At 45.0% G+C, this 13,259-nt stretch overlaps 1 protein-coding gene across 1 annotated transcript in view; it reads right to left on the reverse strand.

Annotated features, from left to right (window-relative positions):
* Window positions 1-13,259, reverse strand: part of Evc2 (EvC ciliary complex subunit 2) — an 81,999-nt gene that overhangs the window by 14,964 nt on the left and 53,776 nt on the right. The window contains exons 13-14 of the mRNA XM_038341673.1: window positions 12,879-13,083; window positions 11,878-11,994 (exon numbers count right to left, since the gene is read on the reverse strand). Of these exons, the coding sequence (XP_038197601.1) occupies window positions 11,878-11,994; window positions 12,879-13,083 (322 nt within the window). The remainder of the gene's footprint in view (window positions 1-11,877; window positions 11,995-12,878; window positions 13,084-13,259) is intronic.

Raw genomic sequence — 13,259 nt, forward strand, 5'->3', positions numbered from 1 at the left:
CCTCCCTGCATGTCCTCGGGAAGAACGCAGCCCTGTTTGAAAGGCTCAGACCTGCCCTTCTAGAAGCACTGAGGCTTTGAAACAGGGTGGGGTAGGGGTGAGCCAAGACAGGAATAAGAGAGAGAGGGTGCTGCTGCCTGGAAGGATATTCAGAGGCTTTTGGCCATGGCTTACATACAGAGAAAAATGGTGCAAGGGATTATACTCATGCACAGATGCATGCTGTGCTCCCCCCCCCCCACACACACAGCAGGGGCCAGAACAGCAGAGAGCACCAGGATAAACACAACACTCCCCAGAAATATAGGCTTGCTAGGGAAAGGCCAGGCTCTCAGGACAATACACTAGACCCAATCTCTGTCCAATCTGGAGAACCAGGTACCCATGTGGATGGGTTTCCAAGGTAACTTAAACTAAGTAGGTAGAGGCCAAGAGCCAGCAGAAGACTTGACTTCTCTGCCAGAGCATGGGAAGCTTTCCCTGAAACTCTGGGCTTCTCCATCTCTGAACCCCTCCCCACCTATCATTGCGTGGCTGTTTGCTGACCTCCACTACTAAACCTGCCTGCTTTCTTGGACCCTACTTTAAAGGGCACAGCTTTCTACCCTGTCTTTGTCATTGCCAAAGATGCTTTGTACCATAGAGTGAAGTCCTTTATCCAGGAAACTACCAAAGACACACTGACAGTCAGCTCCTCCTCCAAAGTTTCCAATACAAAAGACGGTCACTGACCTTGTTTCCCCTGTCCCTGACCAGCAGGAAGTAGTTACAAGAATGACAGCCATGCCCATTTCCACTTTATCTAACAGAAACCAAAGTCAGGAATGCTAACCACGGTCACACCATCTCACAATGGTTCCTCATCTTTGCTAAACAATGAGAATTCCTAAAACTCAAGTATCTTGCTTTTCTAGATTGCTCCCTGTCAGTAATGGCCAGCCACGAGAGATGCTTTTCCATCTCCTGACATCTTTAATTTAATCCTGACATCACCTTAATTCCTTAGCTCCTCAAGGAATGGCAACCTCGGGCAAAACCTTTCTTCTGCTCTATAACTATCTCCTCTGTCTCCCAAATAAATTCCTCTAAAGATCGACTTAAGAAATTGCATATTGAAGATTCAAAAACCTTCCCATGTAATCAGGTTGCATGAGCTGTCAGGTGTCCCCACGGCCATGGAAAACATCAGAGGGTGACCCCTCTCCTGTGCGCTGAGCGGGGAAAGACTAACCTTCCACCATTTCTCGCTAATCTCTGTTCCCAAAGCACATCCTGACAGAAAAGATTCATCTGGACAAACCCATGCAGGTTATAAAGGGCACATGTTCTGGGTCTAGACAGATGTCCTTAGACTCAACAGTGAGAGTCCACACAAGCTGGAAATACACTAATGTTGCTATGTCTCATGCTACTACTAACACAAGAGAGACTCCAAGTGATTCTGTGTGTGAGAGCTTTATGGTTTTGTTTGATTTGATTTTTTTCTGTCTTATTGGGTTCTTATTTGTTTTGATTCTCTCTTCTTCCTTTGAGAGGTGGGCGGACCTGAAATGAGTTGAGTAGGGGGTGGGAAGAATCTAGGAGGAGTTGGGGGATGGGAAATATGCTCAAACTGTATGAAAAAAAAACCAGTAATGACAAAAGGAAAAAGAGAGAGAAGATCCATAACAATGATAAAGTGAAAGAGGAGAGAACATGGGCCGAGGAGACAGTGAAAGGTGGGGTAATAAGACAGTCTTAGAGGAAAGATGTAAGACCCGGTCCTAGAGGAAGATGACTGGATGTTTCCAGAACGCAGAAGGCAAAGATGAAGAGCTCGTGGAACTCGGATTTGAGTAAGACCCACATGCTGGGATACTGCCCTGACCAGCAAAAGGGAACTACAGAAAAGCTATCTGAACAGCAGCAGGAAGGTTAGCCGTGGTCCTGCCATTCATAAAGCTCCTCCATTCCCATTTAAAAGGATGACAATCCCTGAAATGAGAGCAATTTTTTATTCTAGATTTTTTCATCTCCCAGCTCAACCAGCCCCCACTAACGCCTGACCGGGAAAGATGTCCATCCACCTTTAAGCCACTTCCCTTATTTTACTAGCGTCCCTAACAAAGAGTGACCAGGAGCCTAAGAGGAAAAACACTAGTTTCCTTTCCACGTACTCCAGCCTGTAAGCGGGCAGCAGCCTCTGGCTCCCTACACTAGAGAGCTCGCCCCAAAAAGTGTCTTCAGGAACAAAGCCTGTGCTGTCATTGAATCTCTGGTTCCTTTGCAGGCATGGCAAGCCCGGTGAGCCTCAGTCTTCCCTCGTGCGTGGATGCTGATGGCACCAGAGGGAGGATGGACCGAGGCGACAGCTCCAGGTGACGCTAAGTGAACACCTTCAATGCAAGGAAGGCACAAAGCCTTTCGTACATCCCTTGGGAACACCTCGGACAGGGAATGTTGAAAAAAGTTTTCCGCAATCCCCCTTCTTTTTTTCTTTAGAAAGCTTACTTGTTAATTCCAGCACCTGGTGAGATTATAGCTCTGTATCAGGTTTGAATCCTCCAGCGAGAATCCTGGGTAAGGACAGATTTGCATATCTATGGGGCATTAATGGCTGGCTTTCTTACATATTCACGCATCTCAAATAATAACAGCTCATTTGAGAACAAAGTCCTGCTAAATGTTCTTAGTTTAAAGAGGAAGTTCAAACAACTTCCTTCCTAGTTTTAGCTGACAGTAGTAGAAGCTCAAGGAAGTCCCTTCCATGTCCTAAGATGTCCTTTAAGATTCCATGGAGCCGGCCCCTGCCATGGGGTCTTTATGGGATTCTAAGTCACATCAGCCCTTTTTACCAGGTTTGGAAACACACAGGGAGACACTAGCGTGAGGCCCGCGCAGGACCTTCCTCAAGTACACAGATCTCCAGCACCAGAAGAGGGCACAGTGAGTGCAGAGGCCCAGAGACCTACCAGAAGGAACCTACACAGAAGCCACGGATACTAAAGTCCCTGCCGCCATGCTCCCATAGTGCTGGGTGAAACATGCCAGAGCCAGAGGGATATCAGAACTTCACCTTTCAATTCAGCCAGCTGCAGCAGCAATTCGCTCCGTGAACACTCGTGTTAGCCCTCACTTTCTGTGGCTTACCTCCTTACCTGCGTGTCTCAGAATGTTTTTGCTCTTGCTAGTATGCTGCTCAGTTAGGCCACAGGACGGTTCATGTTTCTTCATCCAGCCCGCTGTACGGCATTGTTCTCTACTTTCCAGTTACACCTCCAACATTCTCTTATTCCTGTGCCTTGCCTTCTTTCCTCCTTTCTCTCATCTCTAGCTCCTTTTTTATTTCTTTGAAACCATAAACACCTAGAGCTTTAACAGCTCTGAGATCGGTGTGCCCTCACAGGGTCCCAACTTTTGCCTTCCAGCTTCTTCACCCACCTCATTTTTTCTTCTTTTCAAAGTCCATCTAATAGTTAATCCTCATCCTCCTACTTTCCCTTTACTCCTAATCTAATTAACTAAAATTGTAGCATGCTCCATACTGTCACTGCTGATAGCTGGCTGTCACATCTGCGTGTTGACAATGTCCAGCAGTTAACACTCTGCATGTGCAATGACAGAGAGCTTACAACAGGCCCCCAGCACCCACAGACTGAGCAGTTATTTTGTGATCTGCACGCTCCACCAGGTCCCACACTTGAACACTGCAGACACTTCCCTCGGAAGAAAAAAGCGACGGCAGTTGTGTAAACCCCAACAGTGACCCCAAAACCACACGAAACTAAGACAGCATAACTCCTCCAGAAAGTACTAACCCTGCCGTGATGGCCTCTAGGGAGAATGAGTCAGAGGAAATTCAAAGCAGAGAAATCAAAATAATGACGATAAGTATGTTCAGAGAAATCAGAGAGGAAGATGAACAGCTAATGGAGAAAAAATCAAATCGCTGAACAAAATTAAGGTGATGGTGACATGAAACACGAATTCAGCAGAGACCAAGATCTGAGGAAAAAGCAGTCTCAAAAGGTAGAAACAAAGAATATCAGCAAGTCAGATTTAAAACTCTGTGGGAAATCTCAGCAACACAATGAGTCACAGTGTATAATATCAAGCCTGAAGATAAGATGGAGGAGCTGGAGCCATTCAACATCACAGAGACAACTAAGACTATAACAATGGGGATTTCAAGATGCACAGACCTCTGAAGAGATCAAACCAACAGATAATAGGTATAGAAGGAGAAAAGTCTCATTCTAAAGGCTTGGAAAACATTTGCAAAAGAATCTTAACAGAAAGTTTCCCAGAGTTGGGAAAAGAGATACCAGTCCGGACAGAATAGGCAGTTAGGACTCCAAATGCACCCGACCAGAAAAGGCTCCCCTCATGTTGTTATAATGAAAACACTAAACACACAGACAGAGAGTATAGTGGAAGCTGCAGGACAAAAGCAGCAGTCTGCATACACGGCAGGCCCATCAGAAAAGAGGGAATTACTCAACTAAAACTTTGATATCCAGGAGGCCTAGAAGGATTATTTCAGTTTCTGAAAGGCAGTAACTGCTAACTGAGAGAACTCCACCCAGCAAAGTTATCTGTCATAGCTGAAGGAAAAACAAAAACTTCACATGATAAAAATAGGCTAAAGGAATTCATGGTCACTAAGTTTACTCTACTTTACAGAAGATACTTGATTCCTTTCGGCTGAAGAGAAAACAATCTTATCCATGAGGCTACAGAAAAGAATAAAGCACATTAGAAATAACTGTATGCAAGACAATAAAACCAAATACCACAAAAGCAACAAAATGACAAGAACCAATGCACACCTTTCAATAATAACTAAATATTAATGGTCTAAATTCACTAATTAAAAAGACACAGACTAGTGGACTGCATCAAAAAGGAGAAACTACCTATTTGTTGCCTCTAAGAGACACACCTAAATATAAAAGACAGACCCTACCTCAAAGTGAAAGGATGGGGACCGGTGGTCCAAGCAAATGGACCTTGGAAACAAGCAGCTTTCATTGTTCTAATAGCTGACGAGACAGACTCAAACCAAAACTAATAAGAAAAGGTAAAGGTGGTAACTTCACACTGATTAAAAAAAGCGGTCCTTCAGGAGGACATTAAGATTTTAAACATACAAACCCTGAACACAGGTTCATTCAACTCCATAAAACAAATACTACCAAATGTAATGTCACAGATTAACCCCAGCATAATAGCAATGGTGATTTTGCTACCTCACTATCACTAATTAACAAGTTAGTCCAACAAAAAAAGAGAATTATGTCAATTAAATGACATCAATTAAATGGACACAATGGACATCTCCAGAATATTCCATCTAAATGCTGCAGAATATGCATTTTTCTCAGCAGTCCATGTAACTTTCTCCAAAATAGATATGTATTTAGGACACAAATCAACTCTCAACAATAATAGGAAATGCGAAATAATTCCTTGTGTTCTATCTGAGCATAACAGAATCTTAGAACAAACCAATAGCACAAGAAACCCAAGAACATATGCAAACTCACAGGGATCTAAAGACACACCACTGGATGTGTATAAGCCCCTGAAGAAATCAAGAAGGAAGTACAAGCATTTCTAGAATCAAATTAAATTTAAAAAAAAATCCATGGGATATAATGAAAGGGGTCATAAAAAAGAATTTTATAGCTCCAAGTGCCTCTAGTAAGACATCAGAGAGATCTCAAATAAATAACAAAGTTCTGGAAAAGAAGCAAGTAAACCTCAAATCACTAGCCCAAAAGAAAACATTAATGTTGCAGCGAAAATCATAAAATGAAAATAAACACAAATGAAAATCAACAAAACAAAAACCTGATTTTTTTAAAAAAAAGGATAAACAAAATAGACAAACCCTTAGTCAGGTAAACCAAAAGGAAGAGAAGATTCAGGTATAAAATTAGAGACGAAAAGGGAGCCGTTACAACAGACACCAGTGAGAAATTATGAAAATCACTAGAGCTAACCTTGAAAACATGCATTCTACTACTTTGGAAAAATCTAAAAGGAGTCAATGAATTTCTAGACATAAATGATGTAACAAAATTATACCAAGATGAAATAAACAATTCAAACTGATCTATAACAAGCAGTGAATTTGAAGCAGAAATTAAAAGTCTGAGAACTAAAATAAGTCCAGGTCCCGATGGATTTGTTGGTGAGTTTCACCAGGGCTTCAAAGAACTATTACCAATGCTTCTTAAGATAGGAGAGGAGGGAACGTGACTGAAGTGTCTATGAACTTAGTGTTGCCCTCATACCAAGACCAAAGATACAACAACAACAAAAAGAAAAGTCCAGAACAATCTCCCCAATGAACTTAGATACAAAATTTCTCAACAAAGCACTCGCTAACTGAATTCAAGAATGCATTAAAAATCATTCATCGTTGGGGCTGGAGAGATGGCTCAGAGGTTAAGAGCATTGCCTGCTCTTCCAGAGGTCCTGAGTTCAATTCCCAGCAACCACATGGTGGCTCACAACCATCTGCACGCATACACACAGACAAAATATTGCATACATAATAAATAAATAAATAAATAAATAAATAAATAAATAAATAAATATAAAAAAATCATTCATCATGAATATGTTAGCTTTAGGCCAGGGACAAAGGGATGGTTCAAAATATGTAAATCAATAACTGTTCTAACTTATTCTTTCCAAGGATAGAAGTCACATGGCCATTTTAACAGAAACAGAAGAGGCATTTGACAAAATCTAATATCCCTCCTTGTTAAAAGTCCTGAAGAGACTCAGAATAGAAGAAACATATTTCAAAATAAAACAATCTAAATATGATGAACCTATAGCCAACATTATTTTCAGAGGGGGGAAATCTTGAAGCAAGATCAGTATCAGGACAAAGGTGCCTACTTTCTCCACTCTCATTCAGTGTAAGACTCCAGGTCTTATTAGAACAGTAAGAGAAGGGAAGCAAATAAAAGAGCACAAACAGGAAAGGAAGAAAGTCAAAATATCCCCATTTGCAGATGATATGAGTCGAAGCAAGAACAGGGACTGAACAGGAAATGACAGATCCAAGCTGAAATCTCAGCCAGCCAGAATAGGGTACAACAGAAACAAGACACTGTATTCTGCAGGACGAGCCAAAGCCCAGAAAAGCAGCATCAGCAACGTGAGGACATGGGGTGAGTCCAAAGGTAAGGCTGAGCATCTCAGAAGAAAGCTCCACAGATGCCCCTGCCATCCTCTGCATGGCAGGTCACCCCCTCCCTCTCTATCAGCAGATGACTCAAGGTTATTCTGTGGGAATATCTCAGCATGGAGAAGGAACCCAGCTGCACCTAAAGGCCCTACACTGAACACAGAAAGCTTGGATGCAAAGATGCATACCAACTCTTTTCCTATGGGGCACATCGTGAACATCTAGGCCCTTTTGATCTAGTTAGAAGACAATAGTGATCTTCTCTTAGCAATTCAGCTAGTTTTGAAGCACTACATTGGGGGGGGGGTCTTCAAAAAGTGAAGGCCATGGTCTACAAGCCTCACTGAGTCAAGAGCTTCCAAGCAGCCATTAGCCCACTAGTAAATATTAGCAGACAATCATAACAGCCACAACCCAAGGAGAACTACTAGCAAGCACACAGGAGGCAGTGAGTACCCAGGAATTTTAAAAGTTATTTTTAGCGGCTGCAGGGATGGTCAGTGACTAAAGGCACTAGCTGTTCTAGTAGAGGACCTGGGTTTGGCTCCCAGAGTCCACATCAGAAATCTCCACAACTATCTCTATCTCCAGTTCCAGAGGATCCAATGTCACTTTCTAGCTTCCTCAGGTACGTGCACTTATGTGGTGTACATACAGACAAACAGGTTTAAAAACACATGCCCCTAAAATAGAATAAATAAACCTTTAAAAGATTATGCACATTCTTAGAGAAAGATAGGAGACCATAGCAGCCATCAACAATAATCTACTCTTTACTCTAGGAAGCAAGCACAGGGCAGAAGAGTTTCATTTACAGAAAATGTAAATGAAAACCCAATGTGTCTTGCATGATGAAACCTAGGCTGTTGTTCGCAAACAGGACAAAAGGATAAAAGAAAGGAAAATAGAAAAGAAAAAAGGAAGGAAGGAAGGAAGGAAGGAAGGAAGGAAGGAAGGAAGGAAGGAAGGAAGGAAGGAAATAAAACAAAGACCCAAAAGGAGGCCATGAAATGAGCCGTATATGAAGCTCAGAAACCCATGTCTAGTAGGACCCTGGCAGTATGGCAGGGGCAGAGAGGGAAATGACTTTGAGAAGATGATTCTGAGAAAACATTTGGTCAACTGGCAAGAAGACGAATAGGTTAGTTATGAACTTAGGGAAAAGTAAAACAATAAAAGCAAATAAAATAAAAAGAATGAATAAAATAAATGGACAATATTAATGCCAATAAAAACAAAAGACTATATAGGATGAAAAACAACCTTGGTTTACTCCATGACCCATTTGTAGATAACTCAGCGGTAGTGAGAGCTATAAGAGAACTCATAAACATCCATCTGACTATGTTGGGGGGAAAGGAGGGGCTCGTGTGCGGCACTGAAATGAAATTCCGTCATAGAGAAAAGCAAGTAGATATAAAAGCAGAGTAAATCAAGAAGTAAGGTGAGCATGCAGTTTAGAGATACACGACCGAAACTCAAATGATGTAAAATTAGAGAGAGAGAGAGAGAGAGAGAGAGAGTGTGTGTGTGTGTGTGTGTGTGTGTGTGTGTGTGTGTGAGAGAGAGAGAGAGAGAGAGAGAGAGAGAGGAAAGCCTGCACTAGCCTTTGCCAGCTATTTATTTATTCATTTACTCATTTACTTATTTACTTATTTATTTATTTATAGTACAAGCTTTCCATAATTATTTGACTCTTTAAAAATGTATGTATAAGTTAGACAAAAATTAAGAAGATAAAATTTTAAAATAACAGTGTAGAATGGGAGAAGAGGTCTTTGTTTTGTTTTGTTTTGTTTTCCAAAGCATCCAGACCTACTGTGCGGCTGGGGGATGGCTCGGCCCCTAAGTTCTGCCAGCACAATCATAAAGACATGAGTCCACTACCTAGAACCCATGTAAAAAAAAGCACAGGCTTGTAAGCCCAAAGTTGGGAGGCAGGGGAGACAGAAAGATCCCTGGGCTCCGGCCAGCCAGTCAGGCTTACCTGACAAGTTTCAGGGGAAATCTTGTTGTCTCAAAAAGCTAGGTGGACAGTGACTGAGGAAGAACACCTGTGCTTGACTCTCTCCTCTCTACACACACACACACACACACACACACACACACACACACACACACAGAGAGAGAGAGAGAGAGAGAGAGAGAGAGAGAGTGTGTCATGGTAATCTGATCTCTGACAGAAGTAAAATACAAGCATAAAAACATCAGCTGATGGGCTGGGGGTAACTCCGTGGTACAGCACTCGCCACATATGAGCAAAGACCTGGACTCCACCCCCAGCCCCATGAACATAAATAATAGAGTCTGGATTTTGTTCGGGGGTTGTAGGAAGTTAAGGACACTGCTCACTCGTTGCTTCCGGGAAATACAGATGCATTAGCTGCCTCAAGGGATAAAGTAGGCATAGGGACAGACACAAAGAACTAGCTGGAGTCTTTCTGGGCTTTGTGGCTGTGTGAGCATCCCTCCCTCCCTCAGCTAGACATTTGTAAGGACTCATGCCACCCGCTCTCTCTCGTCAGGCCACCTGAAGAAGAACACGATACTCTCAAGCTTGAACAGCAGTGGCCTGTGAAGTCAAGAGGACCTTGAAGAGGTGTCCCAGCAAATACCAGCTACCTCTGCATAACAGCCAGGCAGCATCAGAAGCACAATGGGGCATGCTATTGATGAGCAGAAATGAAATTACTCCCCAGGTGTGACACTCCTGGGGAAGTGTGCATGTGTGGCACATCATGAAAGCTGGAAACAGTCAATGAATAATGAATGGCTGAGTGAAGATGGGGGAGGTGTGTGTCATTAAAACATACTGAGAAACAACGGGTGAAGGGAGCCAGGGTCTTGCCATCTTCATTTAGCTTTACATGCTCCTGAGGAGAAGTTCATGAGCATTCTCACATCTGCTGATCAAAAGCAGCAGGAGAAGCTGCCATGGGTGAGCCGAGGTGTCCATCAAATGGACCCACTAATGAGCAAGGATGCACAGTGCAGAGCTTCATGCCCGGCTCTGCTGCTCACAGCCTCTGACAGGAGCCGTAAGATCACTAGGTTCCCCCATCTTCTCATCTGTGAGATGCGCAGTGGCGGCTACTCTGCGCCTGCCACAACAGGCGAGCAGTTCATGCAGAGATTCCAGGGGGCTTGAAACAGAGGAGTTCAGAACCTGTGTGTCTGATCATTGAGGAGGTTAAATGGGTTTAACACTCCCACGTATAGTGAGACATTACACTGGGGTGAAAGGCAATGATGACTTTTACGTTTTGGCATGGGGGCCCTTCAAGTGTCAGTGTTAGGGGGAAATGTAGCAAGAGATGCTTGACAGATTGACAGATAGGTCAGTAATAGAAGGATAATGAGAAGGCATAGGGCTGGGGAGATGGCTCAGCTGCCAAAGTGCTTGCTAGGCAAGCCGGAGACCTAAATTCATATCCCCAGCACCCACATAAAATCTGGGCATGGCAGTGTGTGTCTAGGACCCTAGTGCTGGGGAGGCAGACACAGGATGAATCCCAAGGCTGACCTACCAGGTGGTGAACTCCAGGTTCAGAAAGAGAGCTTGTTTTTTTGTAAAAAAAAAAAAAAAAGTGGAAAGTATATGAAAAAGACACACACATCCCATGGTGAGTGGACCCCCTTCCACTGGGATCACACCAGCTTGTTTCTACACTCCCTCAGTGGCACCAACCACAGCCAGTGGCCTTCGCTAAGAATGCATGGTCCATCCATCACTGCCAACTAGCATATGTGCCCTGTGGGCGCAGGGATAGGACATCCTCTATCAATGCTCATACAGATGATGCCTGGCCGCCGCTGCCTGTTCATGGTATTTGAGAAGCAAATGGACAGTGTGTTGGATGTTGAGAAAGAGGTGGCCAAGGGGTGAGGGGGAAGCAGTACAGTGCCTGTGGAGGCTTCTTGGAAGGGAGGATGTATGAAAATGAACACAACACTTGAGAAGAGCAGAGGACAGAGCTACTGGTCTGGGTAAAGAGAAGTACAGGCCAGGTATGCCATAGACTGTAGACTCTGTACTGTGCTGCATATTCAGGTCAAATAGAAAGGGGTAAGCGCGGAGAGGATGTGCAGATCCATGGGGCAGGTGTGGGGAGGATGGTTGAGTGGTAAGGTATTGCCTCAAAAGCATGAGGTTCTGAGTTTGGTCTGCAGAACCCATGAGAAACACTGTGTATGGTGTTTCACACAGAATCTGAGGAGAAAGAATGAGCATCCTTGGGGTGCACTGTCCAGTAAACCTAACCTAACTCAGTCTCCTGGTGAGACACTGAGTCTCTAAGGACCAGGTGGATGGCTCCTGAGGAATGGCATTTTAGGTTAACCTCTAGTCCTACACACACACACACACACACACACACACACACACACACACACACACACACTCCTACGGATGTACAGACAATTATATACACTAAGGCCTTAAGATAGAGCTCCAATATGGCAGCTACCATGATATCAAGGTACATTCATCAAGGAAGAAGCTGAGGGGTGATGGGAGATCTCTGGGCAGAGAAAAGGAGGAAGGGGGTTTCCTGAGGAGGGAATCAGAGCACTTTCAAGGAATGGGCCCCATCTGAAGGACTGGACACTCTATGGCCTGCGGCTTGGGTGGTAATGGGTGGTCTCTGCCCTCTAAGCTCTGTGTGCTGTAGACAGCCAGAGCTCAGCCCTACCTTGTCAGCCAGGTCTTCAGGGGCCCGCTCCTCGAAGAGATGGATCTTATCCTCCAGGCTCTTCTTCAGAAGATCCGCCTTGCCTCTGCCCTTGGAACGCAGCTTTCTCGCCTTGGACTGTGGGAAAAGACAGGTCAGAGGAAGCACTGGCTTCTTCCTAAGCTGAAAGGTATGTGCATGGCTAAAACTGCAAGCTTCCACCTCAGGCTACGGTGTGGGGAGACAGCTTGGTGACACCTGCTGCATGAGACAGGCATTCAGGGTGGGCGCCTCTGCAGAGGCCACACTGAGCTGACACTGACTAGATTACAAAGCAGATGGCAGGCAGAGGAAGCAGCAAGGTCAAGGGCTTAATCTTACGCTGCTCCCTAGAAGCAGAGGCTGAGCCTGGGATGGGAGGAGCAAAGGTCCTGAGGGTGTCTAAGGAATGGCCTAGGTGGAACAAGGACACCACAGCAAAATGTGAAAAGGCCAAGCAGAGCCTTGGCCTTGGGTGCTGGTCTACGGGGACCTGGAGGATAAATGCACTTAAGAGGTGTCACTAAAGGTGGCTGTCAGTTCTCAGCCTCTAGGACCAGGGTGAGAGAGCGTCGTTTCATGACTCAGTTGAGCTGAACACCCACCTCTGTGCCACATACAAAAGGGTCTTTTGGACCCCTGAATCAGAAAGTGGTGTGAGCTGGAGGCAGGGGTAACTAGGTGACTCCCAGACACCCTGAGCAATGCGCAGGAGAAGCAGAAGAGGGTGGCTAGGAGCTAGGCGAAGGCTGACACTCATGCCTGCAGAGGGAAACTGTTCTTGCTGGGCTTGGCACTATCATGGCCTACTGCAGACCTTCAGACCAGGGCAAACTGAGAGGCTGAGGGAGTGTTCAGAGGCAGCCAAGCCTAGAGGGCAGTGAATGGGGACAGGAAGATGATGAACTCAGAGTGGATGGAGGCCCAGGACTCCATGGGTTCCCAGTCATTTCTGCAATGGGCAGTGCTGACATGACCCCTACCTGCAGCTCAGGGGCAGCCAGGGCCTGGTCCAGTTTCCGGAACTCTGCTTCCCGCCAGGCCGTCTGCAACTGTTGCCGTAGCACTCGCGCCCGGACTCTGGGGAGGGCCAGGCTCCGGTCCAGCTGCGTGAAGCAGCCCTGGGCCTCCTGCTTCACCCTGAGCAGGTCTTCTTCAGACAGTGAGATGGGTGCACAGCAAAGCCTCCTGGAAAGGGGACAATGGCCACGGACTGGGTCAGAGACAACATGGCAAGGGAGCTAAATCGCTGACTGGAGCAAAGAGCTTTAGATGCACATCCATGCCTTCATATGTATTTCTTGAGTACCTAGTATGTGCAGCGCAGTGTACAACACTCTTATCAGACAAGCGAGGCACTGCCC

The sequence above is a fragment of the Arvicola amphibius genome, chromosome 1 (assembly GCF_903992535.2).
Source record: "Arvicola amphibius chromosome 1, mArvAmp1.2, whole genome shotgun sequence".
NCBI classification, from domain to species: domain Eukaryota; kingdom Metazoa; phylum Chordata; class Mammalia; order Rodentia; family Cricetidae; genus Arvicola; species Arvicola amphibius.